The sequence below is a fragment of the Opisthocomus hoazin genome, chromosome 3 (assembly GCF_030867145.1).
Source record: "Opisthocomus hoazin isolate bOpiHoa1 chromosome 3, bOpiHoa1.hap1, whole genome shotgun sequence".
Lineage (NCBI taxonomy): Eukaryota > Metazoa > Chordata > Aves > Opisthocomiformes > Opisthocomidae > Opisthocomus > Opisthocomus hoazin.
This window is the reverse complement of record NC_134416.1, coordinates 782189-809113: the sequence shown is the minus strand read 5'-3', so window position 1 is coordinate 809113 and position 26925 is coordinate 782189. Positions and strand designations below refer to the sequence as shown.

General features: G+C 67.3%; 2 protein-coding genes across 5 annotated transcripts in view; one reads left to right on the top strand and one right to left on the bottom strand.

The window, feature by feature from the left end:
- The window catches only part of BOP1 (BOP1 ribosomal biogenesis factor), an 82998-nt gene extending 69327 nt beyond the window's left edge, over positions 1-13671 (top strand). The window contains exons 4-16 of the mRNA XM_075415408.1: positions 6848-7002; positions 7205-7322; positions 7409-7510; positions 7853-8065; positions 8518-8679; positions 8974-9054; positions 9332-9401; positions 10619-10751; positions 11877-12057; positions 12152-12440; positions 12668-12752; positions 13178-13285; positions 13418-13671. Coding sequence (XP_075271523.1) covers positions 6848-7002; positions 7205-7322; positions 7409-7510; positions 7853-8065; positions 8518-8679; positions 8974-9054; positions 9332-9401; positions 10619-10751; positions 11877-12057; positions 12152-12440; positions 12668-12752; positions 13178-13285; positions 13418-13571 — 1851 coding nt within the window. The 3' untranslated portion in view covers positions 13572-13671. The remainder of the gene's footprint in view (positions 1-6847; positions 7003-7204; positions 7323-7408; positions 7511-7852; positions 8066-8517; positions 8680-8973; positions 9055-9331; positions 9402-10618; positions 10752-11876; positions 12058-12151; positions 12441-12667; positions 12753-13177; positions 13286-13417) is intronic.
- A 1746-nt stretch (positions 13672-15417) lies between these two features.
- Positions 15418-26925, bottom strand: part of MROH1 (maestro heat like repeat family member 1) — a 73349-nt gene continuing 61841 nt past the window's right edge. For all 4 annotated transcript variants that reach the window (XM_075415405.1, XM_075415403.1, XM_075415406.1 and 1 more), the window contains 7 exons: positions 25125-25271; positions 23596-23784; positions 21764-21916; positions 21518-21652; positions 20858-20960; positions 19148-19213; positions 15418-15601 (listed from right to left, as the gene is read on the bottom strand). In XM_075415405.1, the coding sequence (XP_075271520.1) occupies positions 15516-15601; positions 19148-19213; positions 20858-20960; positions 21518-21652; positions 21764-21916; positions 23596-23784; positions 25125-25271 (879 nt within the window). In that variant the 3' untranslated portion in view covers positions 15418-15515. The remainder of the gene's footprint in view (positions 15602-19147; positions 19214-20857; positions 20961-21517; positions 21653-21763; positions 21917-23595; positions 23785-25124; positions 25272-26925) is intronic.

The window sequence follows — 26925 nt, the reverse complement described above, 5'->3', positions numbered from 1 at the left end:
GGGCTCCGTCACCCTCAGCAGGAAGAAGTTCTTCCTCATGTCCTTGCCGTGAGGTCTCGGGTTTCTCGCCGGCGCGTCCCCGAGCCCGCTCCCCAGCCGGAGCTCAGCGCGGGGTGCCGTCGCTCCGAGGGGTTCGCACCTTCGCAGCGTGCTGCCGCGGTTCAGAGATCTCAGCAGCTTCTGAAATCCAAGCCACTGTCATCTCCTTCCACAGCACCGGGCTTGGAAACCTGTAGGGCATCTGCTTTTGTTTAACTCCGCTCATGATCTGACTTTTCTCTAGCACCTTCCATCCGCAGCGTCCTGAGCGCTGGCTCCGTGGCTCTCCTGGCTTCCCAGAGAGCTTCCATGATGTCCCGCTTCGGGCAGCGTCTTCCCGGCCCTGGCCGGTCCCTGGCCTCTCCCGGGGAGGCCGCGGCTGCCGAGCCGTGGCCGAGGAGCCTGAAATTCCCCGCTGCCGTGGCTTGATTACCTGGAAGCTCGGTTTGGCTGCCGGCGGTGACGGCACCGCGCCGCGGCGGAGGAGCTGCTGCCTGCCATGGCTGCTCCCGGCACCCCGGCGCTGGGCCGTGCTGCGGCTAAACCTGCGTCTCGCCGTCTGCGGGACCTGCCCTGCCCGGCTACCGGCCCTGCGGAGTGGGGTGGCTTTCCTGGGGTCACCTTGGCCCCCAGGCTTCCCACCCCGCGGACTTGGTGCTCGCGCCGGACCCCTCCAGCACCCCGCTCCCACGGGAAGCGCGTCTGGGGGTGCGGAGCGGGAGCCTGGGCTGCGGTCACGTCGCGGGGGGCACAGCGTCCTGGCGTGGTTCACGGCCAGCACAGAATCCCAGCATGGTGGGGGTTGGCAGGGACCTCTGGGGTCACCCAGCCCAGCCCCCTGCCCAAGCAGGGTCACCCAGAGCAGGGGGCACAGCACCGCGTCCAGCCGGGGCTGGAATATCTCCAGAGAAGGAGACTCCACAGCCTCCCTGGGCAGCCTGGGCCAGGGCTCCGGCACCCTCAGAGGGAAGAAGTTCTTCCTTGGGTTCAGCTGGAGCTTCCTCTGCTCCAGTTTGTGCCCGTTGCCCCTTGTCCTGTCGCTGGGCACCACTGGAAAGAGTCTGGCCCCGGCCTCCTGACGCCCACCCTGCAGATATTTAGAGGCATTTCGAAGGTCCCCTCTCAGCCTTCTCTTCTCCAGGCTGAACAAGCCCAGCTCCCTCAGCCTCTCCTCACAGGAGAGATGCTCCAGTCCCCTCCTCATCCTCACAGCCCTGCGCTGGGCTCTCTCCAGTAGCTCCTCATCTTTCTTGAACTGGGGAGCCCAGAACTGGACTCTCTCCAGTACCTCCTCATCTTTCTTGAACTGGGGAGCCCAGAACTGGACCCTCCCCAGTAGCTCCTCATCTTTCTTGAACTGGGGAGCCCAGAACTGGACCCTCTCCAGTAGCTCCTCATCTTTCTTGAACTGGGGAGCCCAGAACTGGACTCTCTCCAGTAGCTCCTCATCTTTCTTGAACTGGGGAGCCCAGAACTGGACTCTCTCCAGTAGCTCCTCACCTTTCTTGAACTGGGGAGCCCAGCACTGGACCCAGCACTGCAGATGGGGCCTCCCCAGGGCAGAGCAGAGGGGCAGGAGAACCTCCCTCGCCCTGCTGCCCACACTCCTCCTCACGCACCCCAGATCCAGCACCCGGGGCACGCCGCCGCCGTCTCCGGGGTGCGGGGTGGGAGGGCTGAGCTTGCCCCGTCCCCTTTCTCCTCCACGTGGACCGGATATTTTCAAGGCAAGACTCTTTCCTACGAGGCTCTCCGGCTGCCAGGAATGCGCGTCTAGGAATGCCCAGGCCCTGTCCAAGAACAACTTCCAGACGCGAGGCCGGGTGACGGCAGCCCCTCGTGCCGGGGCTCCAGACTCCCCCGCGCTCGCCGGCACGACGGGGCTCGCCGGGGGCCGCGTGTCGGCGACACGGGGGGCAGCCGCGCCGCGTGGGTGGGAGGCGATGGCTGGGGCTACTGGTCTGCTAAGAAGCTCCAGCTGGGAGGAATTTACTCCTTCCTCTGTGCTGCAGGGCTGGGGGAGGACGTGGATCCCAGTGCTGGGGATTGGGATGGGGGGGATGTGGATCCCAGTGCTGGGGAGAGGGCTGGGGGGGGGGACATGGATCCCAGTGCTGGGAGTGGGCTGGGGTCACGTGGATCCCAGTGCTGGGGAGTGGAATGGGGGGGAGGTGGATCCCAGTGCTGGCGGAGATGTGGATCCCAGTACTGGGGAGTGGGCTGGGGGGGGGACGTGGATCCCAGTGCTGGGGATTGGACTGGGCAGGATGTGGATCCCAGTGCTGGGGACTGGGCTGGGGGGGATGTGGATCCCAGTGCTGGGGGGGGATGTGGATCCCAGTGCTGGGGACTGGGCTGGGGGGGGACGTGGATCCCAGTGCTGGGGGGGGATGTGGATCCCAGTGCTGGGGACTGGGCTGGGGGGGGACGTGGATCCCAGTGCTGGGGGGGGATGTGGATCCCAGTGCTGGGGGGGGATGTGGATCCCAGTGCTGGGGGGGGATGTGGATCCCAGTGCTGGGGACTGGGCTGGGGGGGGACGTGGATCCCAGTGCTGGGGGGGGATGTGGATCCCAGTGCTGGGGACTGGGCTCGGGGGGGGGACGTGGATCCCAGTGCTGGGGGGGATGTGGATCCCAGTGCTGGGGACTGGGCTCGGGGGGGGGACGTGGATCCCAGTGCTGGGGGGGGATGTGGATCCCAGTGCTGGGGACTGGGATGGGGGGGGGACGTAGATCCCAGTGCTGGGGAGTGGGCTGGGGGGGACGTGGATCCCAGTGCTGGGGAGTGGGACGGGGGGGGTGTGGATCCCAGTGCTGGGGTTGGACTGGGGGGGTCATGGATCCCAGTGTTGGGAGTGGGCTGGGGTCACGTGGATCCCAGTGCTGGGGAGTGGGATGGGGGGGATGTGGATCCCAGTGCTGGGGACTGGGCTGGGGGGGGACGTGGATCCCAGTGCTGGGGGGGGATGTGGATCCCAGTACTGGGGACTGGGCTGGGGGGGATGTGGATCCCAGTGCTGGGGAGTGGGCTGGGGGGGGGGACATGGATCCCAGTGCTGGGGGGGATGTGGATCCCAGTGCTGGGGAGTGGGATGGGGGGGGACATGGATCCCAGTGCTGGGGACTGGGCTGGGGACACGTGGATCCCACTACTGGGGATTGGACTGGGGGGGACGTGGATCCCAGTGCTGGGGACTGATCAGGGGGGGACGTGGATCCCACTGTGTCCTCCCGCGGTGGCCCAGGCGTCTCCGTCCCCACGGGATCCTGTCAGGGCTGAGCCCCCGCTCCTGCCCTACCCAGCGGCACCGTCGCTGCTTCGGGGTTTGCTCCCCAGGGCCGGGGACACCCGGTCGGGACCTCCTCGTGTCCTCCTCAGCCACACCGGCACCTCCCGCTTCGGGGTCCGGGCTGGGGCAGGAGGTCCTGAGCGTCCTCGCAGCGCGCAGCCGGGCTGCGCTCCCGCACGGCCAACACGGGACAGAGTCACAGAATGGTGGGGGTTGGCAGGGCCCTCTGTGGGTCCCCCAGCCCAGCCCCCTGCCCAAGCAGGGTCACCCAGAGCAGGGGGCACAGCACCGCGTCCAGCCGGGGCTGGAATATCTCCAGAGAAGGAGACTCCACAGCCTCCCTGGGCAGCCTGGGCCAGGGCTCCGGCACCCTCAGAGGGAAGAAGTTCTTCCTCGGGTTCAGCTGGAGCTTCCTCTGCTCCAGTTTGTGCCCGTTGCCCCTTGTCCTGTCGCTGGGCACCACTGGGAAGAGTCTGGCCCCGTCCTCCTGACCCCCCCCCTGCAGATATTTCGAGGCATTTCGAAGGTCCCCTCGCAGCCTTCTCTTCTCCAGGCTGAACAAGCCCAGCTCCCTCAGCCTCTCCTCGCAGGAGAGATGCTCCAGTCCCCTCCTCATCCTCGCAGCCCTCCGCTGGACTCTCTCCAGTAGCTCCTCATCTTTCTTGAACTGGGGAGCCCAGCACTGGACTCTCCTCAGTAGTGCCTTGTCCTTCTGGAACTGGGGAGCCCAGCACTGGGCTCTCTCCAGTAGCTCCTCATCTTTCTTGAACTGGGGAGCCCAGCACTGGACCCAGCACTGCAGATGGGGCCTCCCCAGGGCAGAGCAGAGGGGCAGGAGAACCTCCCTCGCCCTGCTGCCCACACTCCTCCTCATGCACCCCACGATCCCGTTGCCCTTCTTGGCACCCAGGGCACGCTGCTGGCTCCTGGTCACCCTGTCGTCCCCCAGCACTCCCAGTCCCTCTCCACAGAGCTGCTCTCCAGCAGCTCCGCCCCAGCCTGTCCTGGTGCCTGGGGTTGTTCCTCCCCAGGGGCAGGACCCTGCCCTTGCCCTGGTTGAACCTCATCAGGTTCCTCTCTGCCCAGACCTCGGGGCTCGCGTTCGAGGAGAAAATATTCCGGGATCCTGGCCGTGCTCCTGGCAAGAGCTTCTCCCAGGGATTCCTGCGTCAAGTCCCAGCTCCTGGCAGAGCCGAGCCGGCCTTCGGGAAGAGACGCCCAGTCTGGGCTCCCAGGCTCCAGGCAAGGCAGCCCTGGGATGTTCAGAATCCTCGCCGGCTCCGTCTCAGCCCTGCTGCTCTGCACCGCGGCCCCGCTCCAAGCTTTCCCCGCGCCGCGTGTGTTCGTCAGGGTGGGGAGAGCGTCCCACGGGGGGAAAAGGGATGGAGAAGGCGAAGCTGCTGCAGTCCCTCGGCCACCGAGGAGCAGTTTGCACCCCTGCATCCTCATCGTCACCCCAGCATCCGCGCTGCCGATGCGTTTGTGCCCGCATCCCGGAGGCGAAGCGGAGCGGCTCCGGCGTCGCTGCCTGCCGGCTGCGTCCCCTGCGCTGCTTCTCCCCCAGGCTGGGTGCCACGGGTGGTCCCAGGTGATCCCCCCGGGATCTTCACCGTGCCCCCCAACACGCAGCCTCCAGCCAAGCCCCACGGCAGCATCCCGGGAGCGACCCCTGATTCCAAGGGGGAAAAAATTCCTGCCCAGATCCCCTCTGGGGCTGCCACCTCCGGCGCTGACGGCTGCTCGGAGGGTGATGGATGGGTCCGGTGGGGCTCCCACCGGCTCGGCCTTCCCGGGGCTCCCGGCGCCTTTCGGTGGGAGGCTCCGCGCCGTGCGCGGGTGTTTATGGGGACCAGATGGTGCCGCGGGGCCAGGGTGACCCCTGACTGCGGGGTGTGCGGGGCACAGGTCGCCGTCACACCTTCGTCCCTCCGTGGCTGTAACTGGGGACGGGGTCTCGGCGTTCTGCGAGGTGAGGGCAGCTGGGAGAGGCCGGAGGGTCCCGAGGGGCAGGATGCGGCCGGGGTGGGCGAGGAGCAGGGGCTGGCGCTGGGGGTCGGGTGGGACAGGGCCCCCAGCTCTGTCCCCAGGGCTGTTGGTGGTGGCGAGTCTGGAGGTCTGCGTTGCCCACCGAACCCGCTCCTGGGGTTGAACCTCCCTTGGCCAAACGTCCCCTCGGCCCTGTCCGGGGGGGAGCGGAGCGAAACGTCCCCATCTGCCCCCTCTCTGCCTCTGCGCTTGGCATCGGCCCCACCAGTGCAACCTGATGAGGTTCAACCAGGGCAAGGGCAGGGTCCTGCCCCTGGGGAGGAACAACCCCAGGCACCAGGACAGGCTGGGGCGGAGCTGCTGGAGAGCAGCTCTGGGGAGAGGGACTGGGAGTGCTGGGGGACGACAGGGTGACCATGAGCCAGCAGCGTGCCCTGGGTGCCAAGAAGGGCAACGGGATCCTGGGGTGCATGAGGAGGACTGTGGGCAGCAGGGCGAGGGAGGTTCTCCTGCCCCTCTGCTCTGCCCTGGGGAGGCCCCATCTGGAGTCCTGTGTCCAGTTTTGGGCTTCCCAGTTCAAGAAAGGTGAGGAGCTACTGGAGAGAGTCCAGCGGAGGGCTACGAGGATGAGGAGGGGACTGGAGCATCTCTCCTGCGAGGAGAGGCTGAGGGAGCTGGGCTTGTTCAGCCTGGAGAAGAGAAGGCTGAGAGGGGACCTTCGAAATGCTTACAAATATCACAAGGGTTGGTGTCAGGAGGATGGGGCCAGACTCTTTCCAGTGGTGCCCAGCGACAGGACAAGGGGCAACGGGCACAAACTGAAGCAGAGGAAGCTCCACCTGAACATGAGGAAGAACTTCTTCCCTCTGAGGGTGACGGAGCCCTGGCCCAGGCTGCCCAGAGGGGCTGTGGAGTCTCCTTCTCTGGAGATATTCCAGCCCCGCCTGGACGCGGTGCTGTGCCCCCTGCTCTGGGTGACCCTGCTTGGGCAGGGGGCTGGGCTGGGTGACCCCCAGGGGTCCCTGCCAACCCCTGCCATGCTGGGATTCTGGGATCAAGCCGGCAAAAGGTTTTCACACCCTTCCTGCTGCGGTCGACGAGCCCGTGACGCCGGCGTCCTCTGCCCCATCCCCTGACGCAGCGCAGCTCGGGGCTGCCCATGGTCGCGCCGGGCGCTGGGGTCGGAGAGGCCGGCCCTCCTCACCCCGCTGCAGCTTCGGGGTTCAGGCGTTGCCTCCCCCATCCTGGTGAACCCCTCTCCAGCCTCGTGCCATCCCATCGGCATCTCGCAGCCGGGGTTTTGCGTGGCTCCCGCCGGGAGAGCTTGGGGCATCCTCGCTGCAAGCGGCGGGCAGAGCTCTGCCGTGTTCCGGCTTTTCCGTGCGAGGGGGAGGCAGCGGGGTTCAGCACCTGGGCTTTCCTTAGGCCCCCCCCCCCCCCTTTTTGACCCCCCCACCCGGCACCCAGGGGTGCGCCTGCTTGAAGCAGCGTCCCCTGCCCTGACACCGCCGTCCCTCCGCTCCCCGCCAGGACATTCGCAACACGGTGGGCAACATCCCCATGGAGTGGTACCAGGACTTCCCGCACATCGGCTACAACCTGGAGGGCAAGAAGATCTACAAGCCCATCCGGAACAAGGACGAGCTGGACATGTTCCTGGAGAAGATGGAGAACCCCGACTACTGGTGAGCGCGGCGGGGGCACGGCGGGACGTGCTCGCTACGTGGAGCGGGGCTCGAAAGCCCCGGAGCCCGAGTCTGGAGACCTCGAGGTCTCCCGGGGTGACTCCTGGGCACGTTGGCTTCGGGATCCCGCGGCGTCACCGTCGCTGTCGGGGACGGATGCTGCAGCCCAGCCCTAACCCTGTCCCGGTCGGTTCCCCTGCAGGCGAACGGTCCAGGACAAGATGACAGGCGCGGACATCAAGCTGACAGACGAGCAGGTGGACCTGGTGCAACGGCTCCAGAAGGGACAGTTTGGGGACGTCCACTTCAACCCCTACGAGGTCTGGTCACGGCACGGCGCCGGGCGGCCCCGGGACGGGCAGGGCGGGCGCGGCGGCCGCTGCCACACGGGTCTGTGTCTCCCCAGCCGGCCGTTGACTTCTTCACCCACGAGGTCATGATCCACCCGGTGACGAACCGCCCGGCGGACAAGCGGAGCTTCATCCCCTCCCTCATCGAGAAGGAGAAGGTGAGAGGTCTGACGGCACCCGGGGCTGAGCTGGGAGCGCAGAGCCAGGCCCTGGGTGCGGCTGGAGCCACCGCGCAGACGGCAGCGCTGAGGGCTGGTCTCCTGCCCGGCAGCCCCTCGTGTCCCTGCCGTAGCCCACCCACTCCCACGGCCGTTCCCGCTGCCGCGCTTCGTGTCCAAACCCGTGCCACGTCGACCCACGCTGCGCAGCCCCCAGGCTCTCGGGGCCACCGAGCTGGGCTTGGCGGCCGTTGGTTCCATCCTCACACCCCACACCTCCTCCTCCTCCCCAAGCCTGTGGGGTCCTGTGGCTCCTGGGCTTGACCTCGCCCTGCCCCACAGGTCTCCAAGCTGGTCCATGCCATCAAGATGGGCTGGATCAAGCCCCGGAAGCCCAAGGACGACACGCCGACCTACTACGACCTCTGGGCCCATGAGGATCCCAACTCCATCCTGGGCCGCCACAAGATGCACGTCCCGGCCCCCAAGATGAAGCTGCCCGGGCACGAGGAGTCCTACAACCCCCCACCCGAGTACCTGCTCAGCGAGGAGGAGGTAAGGGGGAGGCCGTGGGTGGCCGGGACCGTGGGGGAAGGCACACGGAGAGGCTCGGTGGGTGCTGGGAGCTGGGGGAGGGCAGCGGGGGAAGCGCCGCGCCTCGGAGGGACACCCTGGAGCCCACGCCGTGTGGAGACGCGCCGAGACCTTGCAAGGGAGACGAAAGCAAAGGTTCCTCAGCCCCCCCTGAACAGGAACAGAAGAAGCGGGGCCACCTCCCAGGGTAGAAGCTCCGAGCGGAGCTGGGGGGCAAAACCAGGCAGGGCTCGGCCGGAGGCAGGCGGGGAGCGCTGGGGCCGAGGGGCTCAGCGCGGTGTCTCAGACGACCTGCGAGGAACCAGCTTGGGGATGGCTCTTGCTGGGCCCGGGGCGGGGAGTGGGGGGATGTATCAGGGCCGTCCGGGGGTCCTGCCAAGCCCCGCTGACCCCAGCTCCCCTCCGCCCCGCAGAAGCTGGCCTGGGAGCAGCAGGAACCGGCCGAGCGGAAGCTGAACTTCGTGCCCCAGCAGTACCGGTGCCTGCGGGCAGTGCCTGCCTACCCCCGCTTCATCCACGAGCGCTTCGAGCGCTGCCTCGACCTCTACCTCTGCCCACGCCAGAGGAAAATGCGGGTGAGGGCTTCTCCCACCCCAGCACCCCCCACCCAGGCGTCCTGGGTGTCTTTCAGGCTGGCTTCTGCTCCAGCCTGCCTATGCCCCGATGGCCAGGGGACCACGATGCCCCTCATGTACCCGCAGCACCAGTCCCAGCTCGCTGCAGAGCTCCTGAGCTGGGGCAGGACCGTGCCCACGCTTGGAAAAACGCGGTCCCATGGTCTGGCCCGGAGCCCCGAGCCCGGGTTTTCCAACCGGAGCCGGCGACGGGGCCGTACAGCCTGGTTGTGTCTCACCGCCTGCCTCTCCCAGGTCAACGTGGACCCGGAGGATCTGATCCCCAAGCTGCCGAAGCCGCGGGACCTGCAGCCCTTCCCCACCACCCAGGCCCTGGTGAGCGGACGCGGGGAGCTGGGGGTGCTGCCGTGCGTGCCCATGGCGGTGGGCGAGACCCGGTGAGCCCGTAACGGCAGCGCCGGGCTCGGCTCCTTGCCTGCAGTGGGGTCAGGCTGTGGGTGGGCAGAGCAGGGGACCCACCCCGGGAAAAGAGCGGGGACCCCGGGGTCTGGTCGTCCTCCAGACGCCAACGACCCCGGGCCCCGTGCCGAAGCGGGGGTCCTCACCGCCTCCCGAAGCGGGGGTCCTCACCGCCTCCCGTCTCCCTCCCCAGGTCTACCGTGGGCACACCAGCCTGGTGCGATGCCTCAGCGTCTCGCCCAGCGGGCAGTGGTTGGTGTCGGGTAAGGATTCGCTCCCCGGACCGGGGCACCCCGGACACGCCGGCCGCCGCCAGCCCGGCCCCGGCGCTGGTCCCAGCATCGCCCCGTGCCAGCGCGGGGCTCGGGGCGGTCGTGCTGCCGCGCTGCAGACGTGTGAAAACCGGAGCTGCCGGGGAAGCCGCCAGCCCCCTCCGCCTCCGCACTGGGGGGAAGCCTGGGCAGGAGGCCGGGAGCATCCCTGGGAGTCCTGCAGCCGCCCTCGCCGCCCTCCAGAAGCCTCCGTGGGTTTTTCCAACCCCACCCGGGAGCCCGCATCCCTCCCGCTCCGCAGTGGAGAACGTGAGGCCGGCGGAGCGGAGCGGCAGAGCCCCGCGGAGCGCCCGGCCGCGGGCTGGAGACGCGGGGAGCAGATGGCAGCTCCCCACGGCCCGCGAAGGCGCGTCGGCTTTTTATAGCGCTGGAGTTTTCCGGGCTGCCAGCTCCCGGTGGCCACGGTGTCGGGGCGGGCGGTTGCGCAACGTGGAATTCCTGGCCTCGTGGCAGGGAAAGTGGCTGAGATCAGGCGTTAAAAATAACCCCGACTGCGGGGAAACACGCGGCGCGCGGCCGGCTACCTGCTCCCGCGGCACAGCCTGCGTCTCTCCTAGACGGGACCGCGCCGAGCCGAGCCGAGCCGGGCACGCTGCCAGCACGGCAGCTGCGCCGGGAGCCGCGCGCGTCGAGAGGGGGACCGCGGGGGCAGAGACGCGGGGCGAGGAAGAGGAGGGGTGGTGGTGGGGGGGGCTCCTGTTCTCTCGGCAGCGGCCCCCGGTCACGTCTCGCCTTGGTGGTGTCGGAGCTGCCGGCGTGCGGAGGAGGCTGCTGGGGGATCGCGGGCGCCGGGGCGTTGCTGCTCCCAGTCTGCTGGGCCAGGACAGAGCCCCCCCATATCCCCCCTCTTGTCTCTTTGCTGGCCCGCGGAAGGGCCCGGCTGCTCGCAGCGTCCCACCCGTCCCTCCCCGTGGCCCTGGCCCTGTGCTGGGGCCATCCCGTCACGGCAGAAGGCTTGCAGAGGGGTTTCCTGGTGGAGTCCTCCTCCTCAGGGACATCTCTGTCCCCGAGGGCTGTGAGCTGCGGGGTCCCCTCGGCCTTGGGGATGTGCCCCCGGAGCCCCGTGCTGCTGAGCCGAGCCGGCGCAGCATCCCTGGGGGGGACCCGAGCCCGCCACCGCCCCCGGCCCACCCCGTCCTGTCCCGCAGGCTCCGATGACGGCACGGCGCGGTTCTGGGAGGTGTGCACGGCTCGCTGCGTGAAGACCCTGCCCGTGGGCGGCGTGGTGAAGAGCGTCGCCTGGAACCCCAACCCCACCGTCTGCCTGGTGGCCGTCTGCGTGTGAGTGCCCCGGCGTGGCCTTCATCATCCTCGCTGGAGCCGGTGCCGGCTTTTCCTCTCCCAAAGCCGCTCCGGCCTCCGAGAAGCAAACTCCTTGGCACCCCCGGCCCCGCCGCCGTGTGCCTCCTCTGCTCGCTGTGGCCCTGCCTCCCGCTTCGTTTGGTGGCCCTCGTTCCTCTGTGGAGGAACCAACCCAGCCCCCACCATCCTCCCCGGGGCACTGAGGCCGGGACAGAGCCCCCCCCCATATCCCCCCTCTTGTCTCTTTGCTGGCCCGCGGAAGGGCCCGGCTGCTCGCAGCGTCCCACCCGTCCCTCCCCGTGGCCCTGGCCCTGTGCTGGGGCCGTCCTGTCGCGGCGGAAGGCTTGCAGAGGGGTTTCCTGGTGGAGAGCAGCTCTGCGGAGAGGGACTGGGAGTGCTGGGGGACGACAGGGTGACCAGGAGCCAGCAGCGTGCCCTGGGTGCCAAGAAGGGCAACGGGATCCTGGGGTGCATGAGGAGGAGTGTGGGCAGCAGGGCGAGGGAGGTTCTCCTGCCCCTCTGCTCTGCCCTGGTGAGGCCCCACCTGCAGTGCTGGGTCCACTGCTGGGCTCCCCAGTTCAAGAAAGATGAGGAGCTACTGGAGAGAGTCCAGCGCAGGGCTGCGAGGATGAGGAGGGGACTGGAGCATCTCTCCTGCGAGGAGAGGCTGAGGGAGCTGGGCTTGTTCAGCCTGGAGAAGAGAAGGCTGCGAGGGGACCTTCGAAATGCCTCTAAATATCTGCAGGGTGGGGGTCAGGAGGATGGGGCCAGGCTCTTTCCAGTGGTGCCCAGCGACAGGACAAGGGGCAATGGGCACAAACTGGAGCAGAGGAAGCTCCAGCTGAACCCGAGGAAGAACTTCTTCCCTCTGAGGGTGCCGGAGCCCTGGCCCAGGCTGCCCAGAGGGGCTGTGGAGTCTCCTTCTCTGGAGATATTCCAGCCCCGGCTGGCCACGGTGCTGTGCCCCCTGCTCTGGGTGACCCTGCTTGGGCAGGGGGCTGGGCTGGGGGACCCCCAGAGGGCCCTGCCAACCCCGCCATGCTGGGATGCTGGGATTCCTTCCCACCACGGTGCCCTGACCCCTGTGCTCGTCCCGCGCTGCAGGGAGCAGTCGGTGCTGCTGGTCAACCCCTGCCTCGGGGACAAGCTGCTCTACGGGGCCACCGACCAGCTGCTGGAGTCCTACGCGGCGCCGGAGGAGGAGCGGGTCCAGCCCGTGCAGTGGGTGACGGCCACCGTGGAGGAGCACAGCAGAGGCGTCCGGCTGCTCGTCCGGCACAGCAAGGTGGGGACGGGGAGGTCCCGCGGGAGCCGGGCTGCTCCGTGGGGACGCGTGGGGCAGTCCCACCGACGGTCCGACCCGTCCCCGCTCTCGGCAGGCCGTGAAGCAGGTGACCTGGCACGGCAAAGGTGACTACTTCGCCACCGTCATCTCCGACAACAGCAACATGCAAGTGCTGATTCACCAGGCCAGCAAGCGCTGGAGCCAGAACCCCTTCCGCAAGAGCAAGGGGCTGGTGCAGTGCGTGCTCTTCCACCCCATCCGGCCCTACTTCTTCGTGGCCACCCAGCGCTACGTCCGCGTCTACAACCTCCTCAAGCAGGAGCTCACCAAGAAGCTGATGGCCAACTGCAAGTGGGTGTCCAGCATGGCCATCCACCCTGGAGGTACGTGACCCGGCGTGCTCCCCACGGAGCTGCCGCCTGGGGTGCGGGCAGGGCTCCAGAATCCCAGAATCCCGGCATGGTCGGGGTTGGCAGGGCCCTCTGGGGGTCACCCAGCCCAACCCCCTGCCCAAGCAGGGTCACCTACAGTAGGCTGTAGAGGACCTTGTCCAGGCAGGGCACCGTGGGGTTCGCTGGCGACCCCGGTAGCACCCTGTTCCTTCTTCCAGGTGACAACATCATCTGTGGCAGCTACGACAGCAAGCTGGCCTGGTTTGACCTGGACCTCTCCACCAGACCCTACCAGCTGCTGCGGTGAGCCCCCCACCCCGGGCCAGTGCCGGCCTCTGCTCCCCATCAACCTGCCTACGGCCCCCCCAAACCCCGCGGGGCCGCTTCCCAGGGCTGTTCCCTCTCCTGGGACCTGGCAGCGGGATGGAGCAGGAGCAGCCAGCCCTGCCCAGCGTGTTGGTGGCTCACGGCTCCGGTCTGCCAGGGTGGGGGACGGTGACCGTGGCTCTCCCGGGGCTCAGGGCGGGCACAGCAGTAGGTGCTGGGCTGGTCTGAGCTGCCCACAGCAGGTCCCAGTCTGTCCCAGTTGCCCTCTCCCCTCCCGTACCTGCGGTCATTCACAGCAGAGCTCGGGGTCTGCGAAGCCCGGCCAGGCGCCTCGGCCGAGGGTCGGGCGCGGGGCAGAGCACCCACCCCTCGCCCTGACGCCGCGGCCGCCGTCTTCGTAGGCACCACAAGAAAGCTCTGCGCAGCGTGGCCTTCCACAAGCGCTACCCGCTCTTCGCCTCGGGCTCGGACGACGGGACCGTCATCGTTTGCCACGGCATGGTCTACAAGTACGTGGCGGTGGGGAAGCCACCAGTGGGGGGTTCGCCTTCGCAGCGCTTCTGGGGTGACTCTGGGGTCCCCTGGGGAGGGCGGCGGGAGGGAGCCGAAGCCCCGCGCTGACCTGTCCGTCTCCACCACAGCGACCTGCTCCAGAACCCGCTGCTGGTGCCCGTGAAGGTGCTGAAGGGCCACGCGATGACGTTGGACCTGGGCGTCCTCGACGTCCTCTTCCACCCCACCCAGCCCTGGGTCTTCTCCTCCGGCGCCGACAGCACCGTCCGGCTCTACACGTAGCTCCCGCCCGATGTCACCGCGCTCTGCCGGCGACGTCACTCGTGCTGCCGCACGCGGGGTCTTGGGGGGGGCTTTTCTCATTAAACTCTTTTGGATACGACCCTGTGCCTTGTTCTGCGTTCCCTGAGGCCGTGGGGACGCATGGAGCCCCCCACCACAACCCGTTCGATGCCGCTGCGTCCCCCAGCCCGGCACCTCGGTCCAGCCCCGTCTGTCCCCGTCCCTGCGGGGCAGCCACCCCACCACGATGGGAGCTGGGCTGCACGTCGCCATCCCTCCCTCCCCGGAGTACCCCAGGTGGGGGGGACAGAGAGGGAGGCGCCGGAGGTGGGGGTGGAGGGATGGAAGGGCAGGAGATGGGGTGAAGTTGTCCTCAGCCCTCCCCGGGGTCTCCACTTGCCCCCACCCCAGCTCCGTGGGGAGGTTTGGGGGGGGGCATCAACTGACGCCTGCACTGGTGCCCCCAGCAGCGGGCACATCCTGGGACATGGGGGCACGGGGGGCTCAGGGACGTGCACTGGGGCTGGCATGGGACCTGCTGGCACACCAGGGCTGGCGTGGGGCACGGCGAGCGCCAGCCCCAGCCGTGCCCAAAATGTGTTAGGCCCCACCCACAGCCCCCTCTAACCCAGCTTCCCCCCACCCAGCCCCACGCAGGGGCAGCAGCCGAGGAGCACCGGAGCCCGCGGGCACTGCTGTGCCGTGCCACACACCTCCTGCCACCGACCCCCCAGCGGCCCCTCCACCCTCCTGGCAGCACCAGGCAAGCTGCACCTCTCACAGCAGCTCTTCTGCCCCATCTTGTTCACTCTGAGCCCTAATGATGCCAGGAGCACTGCTGGATGCAGGTGGCACTGCTGAGTGCTGAAGGAGGAGCAGTGCTGGGTGCCAGGCCACGCTGCAGGTCCACTGCCACCCCCCTGGTTGCGGAGGATGCTCCAGAGGTTTTCCCACAAAGGGGCAGCCCCCGCCCCCCACCCCCCCATATCATGCACGTCCCAGCAGAGCAGCCCAGGGAGCAGAGCGGGACCAGGAGCAGCAGGAAGGGGAACAGGATCGGAACCCAAAGGAGAAAACGAGCCCAGAGGTGACCACAGCAGGGGGCTGGGGTGCAGGGACAGAAACCCAGGAGAAGGAGCAGGGGGAGCTGGGGCAGCGCCGCTGGCGTGGGGCAGGACTGGGTCGGGGGACGCCAGGAGCAGAGCCGGGGGCTGATGCGGGGCTTCCCCTTTGGCAAGGGGGGGAGAAGAGACCCAGCATCTTCCTCGGGCTCCCCCCAGCCCCTGCTGCAACCCCGCTCACGCAGCCTGGGGGTGCCCAACCCCCCCCCATCACCCCACCACAACGCCTGAGGAGCAAAGAGCTTTATTTAAAAATATGTTTATGTACACGGGTGTTGCGAGGACGGGCACATTCATCGCGTACGGCACCGGTGGGGGGGGGCAGGGCCTCGTGTTCAGCTTCGGGGAGCAGCAGGGTGGGACGAGGGGCTGGAGGCAGCCGGGGGGGGGGGGTCTCGGGCTCGCTCCTGCTCCCAGCTGAGCAGGAGCCGTGCGGGGAGCCCGGGGACGCTGCCAGCCCCCGGCTCCAGGCCAGCCACGGCCCCTTCCCTCCACCTGCTGCCACCAAGGTCCCCTACCCCGGGGTCTCGGCCCAAAGCCACCCAGAACCCCGTGCCCGCGGAGAGGAGCCCGGTGCCCACCATGTCCTCTGGTCACCGCAGAGCCATGGCCGAGCCGTCCTGGAGGCGAGCGGTGGAGGTGCTGGGCCAGGCTGGCTCCCGCGGGCTGGCGAGAGCGGAGGAAGACGATGGAGCTGCTGCGGAGGCAGGCGAGCCGGGTCCCGGGTGGGTGCTCGATGCAGGAAGACGTGGCGGTGCCCGTGGGGCTCGCGGCGAGGAGCCGACCCAACTATTGCTGCGGCGGAGCCGGGGTGCGCCGGGGCTCAGAGGATCCTGACGAGGCGGCCCAGCGTCTCTGCCACCTTCACGCGGACGGCGGGGACGGGGTCCTTCAGGAGCAGGTTCAGAGCTGGAAGGAGCAGAGAGGAGCCATGGCCGGGGGGGGGGCCACGGGGACACGGCCACCCACCCCCGGCCCCAGCCGCAGCCCCGCTTCGCTCCGTCACACACGGCAGGAGAACCTCCGGCTCCAGTCGCAGGGACGCCGGGTCCCTCTGCCAGCCCCATCACACCCCCCCCCGAGGAGAACAGGCACCCCAAGTCCTCTTCGGCCCCCCAGATCCGCAGCCCAAGGGACCGAGGCTGTAGCAGCAGGATGGTGCTGTGGAGGCTGCTGGCCCTGCACCTCGGTGGAACTGGGAGGTGTCCCCAGGGTGGTGGGAGCAGGAGGGCTCCCCGGGGCGGTGGGAGCAGGAGGGCTCCCCAGGGCGATGGGAGCAGAAGGGCTCCCTGGGGTGGTGGGACTGGGAGGTGTCCCCGGGGCAGTGGGAGCAGGAGGGCTCCCTGGAGTGGTGGGAGCAGGAGGGCTCCTCAGGGCGGTGGGACTGGGAGGGCTCCCTGGGGTGGTGGGAGCAGGAGGGCTCCTCAGGGTGGTGGGAGCAGAAGGGCTCCTCAGGGTGGTGGGACTGGGAGGGCTCCCCGGGCTCCACGGCTGAAGCTGCCGGGGCTCCTCCTGCACCCCCCTGGGGAGGCAAAGGGCCCCAGCGCGGGGGTCCGGGGAGGGAAGCTGAGCCCCGGGGGACCCGCGGGGCCGAGCAGACGCTCGCCGGGCCAAGCCCTCCCCTATCAGCACCGTTTCCCAACGCCTGGCACGGCTCCCGGCAGCAAGGCAACGGATCCAGGTAGTTTTTCCTAGCAGTAAAAGCATAATAACATTTTTCCAGTAGCTTGTTTACCCGGCGCAGGAGAGCCCTCGCCTCCCTCCCGCTCCCCGCCCCGGGCTCCCCGGATTCACGCCGCGTCCTCACGCCTCGCCGGGCACGCGGGGAGGGGTCCCGCGACGCCGAAGCCCCCCCAGACCCCGTGTGGGGGGAAGCTGGTGCAGCCCCATGGGGCCCGCTCGCTCCAGCCATTACTCACAGGCGGGCAGATTCTCTTTCACTGGTTTCAAACAGACGGGCCCCTTTCTTCTGGAAGGGGCTTGGGGAGCCAACGGAAAGATAGTTTTTCCTTTTTTAGCCTTTTTTTTCAGCTCCCTTGGAACACTCCGAAAGTTTCCGTGCATTACTCTATGCTATGAGGTCACCGGTGACAGGGAAAAAATCCCTGAAATCCAGGAAAATTACTTCACGCTGCTCCAAAATGCCACCAGCTTCCAGTCGACTTTTTTTTTTAACGAGCCCCCGGTAACGAGCCCCCCGCTCCGCCTCGCCGCCGTTAACACCTCGCCAACAAAGGCCACGCGTCCCCTCCCGCCGGCGCTAAGCCCCCAACGGGACCCGGGGCCACCGGCCGAGGGCCCGAGCTCGCCGTGTGGCCCGGCTGCGGGGCCGGGGGCTCACCCGGCACCCACCAGGGTCGGGGTGCCCGCGGGGGGCAAAGCAGGCGTCGTCTCGGCCCCTCGCAGCACCCCGCGACTTCTGCTCGGCTCGTGGTGGCCACGGCGCTGCCTTCATGGGATGACTGTGGGGACGGGGATGTCCCCTGTGTCCCCCAGCTCGCCCAGGGACGCGGCCAGGTGACGTGGGGGACATCCCTCGTGTCCCCCAGTTCAACCAGGGACGTGGCCAGCTGAGGTTGGGGACGTCCCCCGTGTCCCCCAGCTCGCCCAGGGACACGGCCAGGTGAGGTTGGGTATGTCCCCCATGTCCCCCACCTTGCCCAGGGTCATGGCCAGGCAATGTTGGGGACATCACCCATGTCCCCCAGCTCAACCAGGGACACGGCCAGGTGACATTGGGGATATCCCTTGTGTCCCCCAGCTCAGAAAGGGACACAGCAAGGTGACATCAGGGATGTCCCCCGTGTCCCCCAACTCGCCCAGGGACGCAGCCAGCTGAGGTCAGGGACATCCCCCGTGTCCCCCAGCTCGCCCTTGGACGCGGCCAGGTGACATGGGGGACATCCCTCGTGTCCCCCAGCTCGCCCAGGGACGCAGCCAGGTGAGGTTGGGGATGTCCCCCACCTTGCCCAGGGTCATGGCCAGGCAATGTTGGGGACATCACCCATGTCCCCCAGCTCAACCAGGGACACGGCCAGGTGACATTGGAGACATCCCTTGTGTCCCCCAGCTCGCCCAGGGATGTGGCCAGCTGAGGTTGGGGACATCCCCTGTGTCCCCCAGCTCGCCCAGGGACGCGGCCAGGTGACGTGGGGGACATCCCTCGTGTCCCCCAGCTCAGAAAGGGACACAGCCAGGTGACGTCAAGGATGTCCCCCGTGTCCCCCAGCTCGCACAGGGACGCAGCCAGTTGAGGTTGGGGATGTCCCCCATGTCCCCCAGCTCAACCAGGGACACGGCCAGGTGACATTGGGGATGTCCCCCATGTCCCCCAGCTCGCCCAAGGATATGGCCAGGTGATGTCGGGGACATCCCCTGTGACCCCAACTCGCCCAGGGACTCAGCCAGGTGACATCAGGGATGTCCCCCGTGTCCCCCAGCTCGCCCAGGGTCATGGCCAGGTGAGGTCGGGGATGTCCCCTGTCCCCCAACTCACCCAGGGACACGGCCAGGTGAGGTCAGGGACGTCCCCTGTCCCCCAGCTCGCCCAGGGTCATGGCCAGGTGAGGTCGGGGATGTCCCCTGTCCCCCAACTCGCCCAGGGACACGGCCAGGTGAGGTCAGGGACGTCCCCTGTCCCCCAGCTCGCCCAGGGTCATGGCCAGGTGAGGTCGGGGATGTCCCCTGTCCCCCAACTCGCCCAGGGACACGGCCAGGTGAGGTCAGGGACGTCCCCTGTCCCCCAGCTCACCCTGGGACATGGCCAGGTGAGGTCGGGGACGTCCCCCGTGTCCCCCAGCTCACCCAGGGTCACGGCCAGGTGACGTGGGGGACATCCCTCGTGTCCCCCAGCTCAGAAAGGGACATAGCCAGGTGACGTCAGGGATGTCCCCCAGCTCAACCAGGGACACGGCCAGGCGATGTCGGGGACATCCCCCATGACCCCAGCTCACCCAGGGACTCAGCCAGGTGACATCAGGGATGTCCCCCGTGTCCCCCAGCTCGCCCAGGGTCATGGCCAGGTGAGGTCAGGGATGTCCCCTGTCCCCCAACTCGCCCAGAGTCATGGCCAGGTGAGGTCGGGGACATCCCTTGTCCCCCAGGTCACCCTGGGACATGGCCAGGTGAGGTCGGGGACATCCCCCGTGTCCCCAAGGGACGCAGCCAGGTTCTGCCTGGGAAACAGCACCAGATCTCACCGCACCAGATCTCACCGCACCAGATCTCACCACGCCGGATCTCACCGCACCAGAGCACCCAGGAGGGAGCGGGATCCTTTCACCCTCGTCCTTCTGTGGTGGCCAAAAGCCACCAGTCCCCAGGCACCCGTGGGTGCTGCCCACTCCTGTCCCCGAGAGCCGAGCCGCAGCCTCGGGCACGGAGCCCCCTCCCGAGCTCCGGCTCCGGCGGGCAGAGGCGAGTCCCCGGTCCCCGGCAGCGACAGTGCCCACTCACCTGAAATGAGCTGGTCCAGGTCGACCTGCTGGCAGTGGTCTTCGTCCACGTGCAGCACGAGGAAGCCTGAGGAAGAATTGTGGAGCTGGGGGCTTGGTGTGGATCCCACCGAGAAGCCCCACAGCCGAGGACACCGGGCCACGCGTCTCTGCGTCAGCGCCTCGTGAGGGGTCTTGGTGGAAAGCCCCAACGACTGCTCAGGTGAGGACCATCATGGTGGTCTGCCTACCCTAGGAGACGCCTGCCAGCCCTCCTCGGAAGGGAGGAACCGCAGGGACGCGCCGAGCCGGGGGCACGGGGCCGAGAAGGCTCATCCATCCGGCCTCCAGGCTGCAGGACAAGCCTGGAGACCTTCAGAGAGATGGAGCGAGCTGGTCCAGACCCCACTGAGGGCATCAGTGCTGGGGAGGAACAACCCCAGGCACCAGGACAGGCTGGGGTGGAGCTGCTGGGGAGCAGCTCTGCGGAGAGGGACTGGGAGTGCTGGGGACGACAGGGTGACCATGAGCCAGCAGCGTGCCCTGGGTGCCAAGAAGGCCAAGGGGATCCTGGGGTGCGTGAGGAGGAGTGTGGGCAGCAGGGCGAGGGAGGTTCTCCTGCCCCTCTGCTCTGCCCTGGGGAGGCCCCATCTGCAGTGCTGGGTCCAGTGCTGGGCTCCCCAGTTCAAGAAAGATGAGGAGCTACTGGAGAGAGACCAGTTCTGGGCTCCCCAGTTCAAGAAAGATGAGGAGCTACTGGAGAGAGTCCAGCGCAGGGGTGCGAGGATGAGGAGGGGGCTGGAGCATCTCTGCTGCGAGGAGAGGCTGAGGGAGCTGGGCTTGTTCAGCCTGGAGAAGAGAAGGCTGCGAGGGGACCTTCGAAATGCCTCTAAATATCTGCAGGGTGGGGGTCAGGAGGATGGGGCCAGACTCTTCCCAGTGGTGCCCAGCGACAGGACAAGGGGCAACGGGCACAAACTGGAGCAGAGGAAGCTCCAGCTGAACCCGAGGAAGAACTTCTTCCCTCTGAGGGTGACGGAGCCCTGGCCCAGGCTGCCCAGGGAGGCTGTGGAGTCTCCTTCTCTGGAGATATTCCAGCCCCGCCTGGCCACGGTGCTGTGCCCCCTGCTGTGGGTGACCCTGCTTGGGCAGGGGGCTGGGCTGGGGGACCCCCAGAGGGCCCTGCCAACCCCACCATGCTGGGATTCTGGGATCATCTGGGCAGCCCCTGGGCATCCCGTGCTGCTGCAAACCATAGGATCACAGAACACAGAATCATCCAGGTTGGCAAAGACCTCTGAGGTCACCAAGTCCAACGGCCAACCCAACCCCCCATGCCTGCTGAACCCTGTCCCCAAGGGCCACATCCAGACGGGTTTTGAACCCCTCCAGGGATGGGGACTCCCCCACTGCCCTGGGCAGCTGCTCCAACGCCCGACCGCTCTCCCAGGACAGACATTTGTCCCAATGTCCGACACCGTGCATCCAGCCAGCGCTGGTGGCAAGCGTCTGAAGAAAAGTCCCCAGGGTGCTGGCACCAGCCAGGGCCACCACCCGTGTGCCCATCCCCAGGTCTGGGCACGGCACGGCGCAGGTCGGTGCTCCGCAGGACACGGAGGACGAGCTGCCCGCTTCCAGCAGCGTTCCCAGGACAGCACCGCCGGCCACGCACCCTCCCGGGGAGCGGAGACCCCCGCGACGCCCGGGGAGCGGGACCCCCGGCAGCCCTTACCGATGAACATGGGCGCAGCGGCTCGGATGTCCGCCCAGCTGCTCTTGAAGTAGAACATGTTGGTCAGGACCAGGCGGTTCAGCATCTCCGGGTAGCTCTGCATCTGGGGGAGGAACGGCCGCCAAGGAATCGCGGAGTTACGGAAGGCTTTGGGTGGGAAGGGACCTTCAGAGGTCGTCTAGCCCAACCCCCTGCCGTGAGCAGGGGCAATTCAAGGGGCACCAGGCACAGACTGAAGCAGAGGAAGCTCCAGCTGAACCCGAGGAAGAACTTCTTCCCTCTGAGGGTGACGGAGCCCTGGCCCAGGCTGCCCAGGGAGGTTGTGGAGTCTCCTTCTCTGGAGATATTCCAGCCCCGGCTGGACAAGGTCCTCTACAGCCTGCTCTGGGGGACCCTGCTTCAGCAGGAGGGTTGGACTGGGTGACCCACAGAGGTCCCTTCCAACCCTGACCATTCTGTGATTCTGTGAGCAGGGACATCTCCAACCACATCAGGTTCCTCAGAGCTTGTCCTGAGGAACAAGGACAACTTGTTCCTTGAACAAGTTTCTTCAACTTGACCTTGAACATTCCCAAAGATGGGGCGTCTCCCACCTCTTCGGGTGACCCATCCCAGTGTTTCACCACCCTCCACCACCCTTCCCTCTCCGCAGCCCCTCACCAGGTGCTTGCAGACGTTGTTCATGAACTCCCCGTAGTGCAGGCTCCGGTCCTCCCGCAGATGGTTGAGGAACATCTCGCAGAGCCCCTCGCAGCCCATGCTGGGGCCGCACATGCGCAGAGCGAACTTGCAGGCCTGCGGCGCAGAGCGGGGAGGCTGCAGCGCGAGCCCGAGAGCTCAGCACCTGCCAGGACCCCCGCGCCGAGGCAGAGGACCCCGGTTCCCACCAGCGTGGGGGGGACTCACTTTGACAACCTCCCGCTTCGGGTCCTGGAGGTGCAGCAGCAGTGTCACCAGCCCGTTGAGGATCTGCTCGAAGAAGACTTCGGAGTTGCCTTCGCTGAACTTGGTGAGGTTGCCGAAGAGCACGATGGACGACTGGCGGAGGTCGGGCTGCTCCTGCGGGCAGGGGACGAGCTGGGCTCGGCGGGAAGCGACCTGCGCCGGGCATCTCCCACCCTGGGGACGCGCCTGGCCGGGCTGATCCCACCACCCACCGCCTCGCTGCCCAGGCTGGAGGGCATCAGAGCAGAGAGAGAAACTCCATCGTTCATCCTGAACCCTCAGCACCTCCTTCCTGCGCTGACCTGGTCCTCAGCTTTTAGGGTTTGAAAACCATTTTTATAGAATCCCAGAATCATTCAGGTTGGGAAAGACCTCTGAGATCACCAAGTCCAACCATCACCCCAACCCCCCCATGCCTGCTAAACCCTGTCCCCAAGGGCCACATCCAGATGGGTTTTGGACCCCTCCAGGGATGGGGACTCCCCCACTGCCCTGGGCAGCTGCTCCAACGCCCGACCGCTCTGAAGGGGCCGACAGGAAGGAGGGAGAGGGGCTTTTCCCCAGGGGGTGCAGTGATGGGACAAGGGGGAACGGCTCTGAGCTAACAGAGGGCAGATTGAGATCAGATATTGGGAAGAAATTCTTCCCCAGGAGGGTGGTGAGGCCCTGGCCCAGGCTGCCCAGAGAAGCTGTGGCTGCCCCCTCCCTGGCAGGGCTCAAGGCCAGGTTGGATGGAGCTCTGAGCACCCTGGGCTGGTGGGAGATGTCCCTGCTCCTGGCAGGGGGTTGGAACCAGATGAGCTTTAAGGTCCCTTCCAACCCAAACCAGTCTGTGATTCCTGCAGGACAGACATTTGTCCCCATGTCCCATCTGAACCTCCCCTGACGCAGCCTGAGGCCATCGCCTCTCGTCCTGGCGCTGGTTCCTGGGGAGCAGAGCCCAACCCCCCCTCCCTGCCCCCTCCTCTCAGGGAGCTGCAGAGAGCGAGAAGGTCTCCCCTCAGCCTCCTCTGCTCCAGCCTGAGCAGCCCCAGCTCCCTCAGCCGCTCCTCAGGGGACTTGTAGACGATTCTTCACCAAGACCCCCACCCCCCGGGCTGAGGACAGGCTCTGTGGGGGTGTAAACCCCCTCCCTCCAGTTAAGGACTGTACAAAAGCACAGCCCCCACGTCCCCTCACCCCACATCTCAGCCACCATCACCCCGCTTTGCTCCCGCTGTCTGGAGTCCCCACCAGCCGGCAGGGAGGACCCGGAGGTGCCGGGGACTGAGCCGGGGGTCTCCGTCCCAGCGGTTGGGGGTCTGCCCAGGCCGGAGGGAGCAGCCCCGAAGCCGGAGCGTGGGGCGAGGGGGGATGCTCCCGGCAGGAGAAGCCTCCAGCGTCCCCGTGGTGATGCTGGAGGGGTTTGGGGGATGAACGGAGGGCGCTGAAGGCAGCAAACCCCCCCGGGACAGACCCCCCCACGCTGCCCTGGGCTCGCTCTGCCCGTGCTCCTGCCCCAAGGCACCCACGTCGCCCAGCTCGGGCTCAACCCCGCGCCCAGACCTTCCTGCTGCCCAGGAGGAGTCGAGGTCCACGCGGACACCCCAACGGGCAGCTCCTCTTCCCAGCAGCGCCGCGTCCTCGCGTGGCCTCCCCAGCCGGGGACGCGGCACCCCGACCCCCGCCCGCACCCCGGGACGCGCCCCGAGGCATCCGAGCAGGCTCCTGGCTCCTCGGGCACGCGACCCCTGCGCGGAGCGGGCTCCGGGTCGGCCGACGAGCCGAGCTCGGCTTCCCCGGCGCTGCCTTACGCTGTCAAAGAAGGGCCGGATCCTGATGGCGATGTGGAGGAGCATGGACTGGATGTCTCTCTCCTCCACGTGATGCAGGAGCTTGGAGAGACTGGACATGGCCTCGAGCGCAACCAGGTTGTGGGGGTCGTCTTTGTCATCCATGCCGTTGACCATGGACGCCAGGAGCTTGGGGCCGTGCTTCCTCACCTGCCGAGGGAAGCGGCGAGGCGAGCGGTCGGCGCGGGGCGAGCCTGGCTGGGACGCGTCCCCTGGGTGCTCCCACCAGAAAGAGCTCGAAGGAGACTGAAATTATGACCCCACCACGGGCAAAGCGTCTCCGGCACAGCCCGGCCATCGCGCGCGGTAACCGCTCACCGCGGTCACCGGTTCCCCTCCCACCGGACCCACCACCGCAGCACCCACGGCGTGACTAGAGCCGGCGCTGGAACGACGTCTGCGAAAGCCACGTCAAGCTGCCATGGCTTCACGCTGAGCGAACTCCGCCGCGCTACGGCCGGCCTGCCCGAAGAGCCACCGTGCCTCTGACACGTGGCATCTCCCGGAGGGCTACGGGCCCCACCACCACCCGGCCCTGCCGAGTGGTGGGTACAGCAGCAGGCTGTGCTGGATCCAGGGAGACCTGGGCAGGCTGGAGAGCTGGGCAGAGAGGAACCTGATGAGGTTCAACCAGGGCGAGGGCAGGGTCCTGCCCCTGGGGAGGAACAACCCCAGGCACCAGGACAGGCTGGGGTGGACCTGCTGGAGAGCAGCTCTGCGGAGAGGGACTGGGAGTGCTGGGGGACGACAGGGTGACCATGAGCCAGCAGCGTGCCCTGGGTGCCAAGAAGGCCGATGGGATCCTGGGGTGCATGAGGAGGAGTGTGGGCAGCAGGGCGAGGGAGGATCTCCTCCCCCTCTGCTCTGCCCTGGGGAGGCCCCATCTGCAGTGCTGGGTCCAGTGCTGGGCTCCCCAGTTCAAGAAAGGTGAGGAGCTACTGGAGAGAGTCCAGTTCTGGGCTCCCCAGTTCAAGAAAGAGGAGGAGCTACTGGAGAGAGCCCAGCGCAGGGCTGCGAGGATGAGGAGGGGACTGGAGCATCTCTCCTGCGAGGAGAGGCTGAGGGAGCTGGGCTTGTTCAGCCTGGAGAAGAGAAGGTTGAGAGGGGACCTTCGAAATGCCTCTAAATATCTGCAGGGTGGGGGTCAGGAGGACGGGGCCAGACTCTTCCCAGTGGTGCCCAGTGACAGGACAAGGGGCAACGGGCACAAACTGGAGCAGAGGAAGCTCCAGCTGAACCCGAGGAAGAACTTCTTCCCTCTGAGGGTGACGGAGCCCTGGCCCAGGCTGCCCAGGGAGGCTGTGGAGTCTCCTTCTCTGGAGATATTCCAGCCCCGCCTGGACAAGGTCCTGTGCAGCCTGCTCTGGGTGACCCTGCTTGGGCACGGGGCTGGGCTGGGGGACCCCCAGAGGGCCCTGCCAACCCCTAACGTTCTGTGACTCTGTGATTCTCTGACTCCCGGGCCGAGCAGCGCCGGGGTTCGCTCTCACCTTTTCCGGCGCGCCGCAGGCGATGTTGCCCAGTCCCCGGAGCGCCAGCATCCGCACCAGCAGGCAGGGGTCCTTCTGCCTCCCCGTCATCCCGTCCGTCACCGTCTCCAGCAGCATCAGGTCATTCACCACGTTGCTGTTGAGGAGCTAAAGCAGAAGAGAAGCCTCAGCGTGACAGGACCATGGCCCCGCAGCCCACAAGGGAGATGATGGCTGGGTTTCGGATGCTCTTCTGCGTTTACACCGGGAAAGAGCCCCAGCAGACTTGATTTGGCCCCCGCTCACCCTCGCTCCACACCCACACCATGCAGAGACGGGGCTGGGGGAGCCCTCAGCCCCCACAGCGCCGGGCAGGGGCCTGGATTTGGGGAATGGGCAATAATTCGAAATACATAAATCGAGGAAACCGAGGACACCAAGCCGGGGAGATGCAGGAAGCCCGGGCAAGCCCCGACAGCCGGGGGAAACCCACGCAACCCTCGCCCCGAGACCGCCCGCCGGGCTGCGAAGAGCTCAGAGCATTTAGGGGTCTGGGGGGCCAAAGGGCATCCCCTGGGCTGCGGAGCGGCTCCTCCAGTGCAATGTGGGGCACCCAGAGCCCAGGAGCATCCCCGGCGCAGCCGCAGAACCGGAGCTTTCGCCGAGCAGCTCCTGGCTGCCGGAAGGCTCCGAGCGGTGCCAGGAGGAGCCGGCCCGGGCAGAGCCCGGAGATCGGTTTGGGAGACGTGGCTGGAGCCAGGCAGAAGTGTGGAGTGTGGGCAGCAGGGTGAGGAGGTTCTCCTGCCCCTCTGCTCTGCCCTGGGGAGGCCCCATCTGCAGTGCTGGGTCCAGTGCTGGGCTCCCCAGTTCAAGAAAGATGAGGAGCTACTGGAGAGAGTCCAGTTCTGGGCTCCCCAGTTCAAGAAAGGTGAGGAGCTACTGGAGAGAGTCCAGTGCTGGGCTCCCCAGTTCAAGAAAGGTGAGGAGCTACTGGAGAGAGTCCAGTTCTGGGCTCCCCAGTTCAAGAAAGGTGAGGAGCTACTGGAGAGGGTCCAGTTCTGGGCTCCCCAGTTCAAGAACGGTGAGGAGCTACTGGAGAGGGTCCAGTTCTGGGCTCCCCAGTTCAAGAAGGACGAGGAGCTACTGGAGAGAGACCTGTTCTGGGCTCCCCAGCTCAAGAAAGATGAGGAGCTACTGGAGAGAGTCCAGTTCTGGGCTCCCCAGTTCAAGAAAGATGAGGAGCTACTGGAGAGAGTCCAGCGCAGGGCTGCGAGGATGAGGAGGGGACTGGAGCATCTCTCCTGCGAGGAGAGGCTGAGGGAGCTGGGCTTGTTCAGCCTGGAGAAGAGAAGGCTGCGAGGGGACCTTCGAAATGCCTCTAAATATCTGCAGGGTGGGGGTCAGGAGGACGGGGCCAGACTCTTCCCAGTGGTGCCCAGCGACAGGACAAGGGGCAACGGGCACAAACTGGAGCAGAGGAAGCTCCAGCTGAACCCGAGGAAGAACTTCTTCCCTCTGAGGGTGACGGAGCCCTGGCCCAGGCTGCCCAGGGAGGCTGTGGAGTCTCCTTCTCTGGAGATATTCCAGCCCCGGCTGGACGCGGTGCTGTGCCCCCTGCTCTGGGTGACCCTGCTTGGGCAGGGGGCTGGGCTGGGGGACCCCCAGAGGTCCCTGCCAACCCCGAACGTTCTGTGTGATTCTGTGATTCTGCAGCAGGGCTGCTTGCCCACCACCCTCCCAACCGAGCCCCCAGCCCACGGGGAGAGCCACGCACAGAAGCGGGATGTGCTCCGAGGAGCGCTTCCCGGCGGGGCCCGGCTCA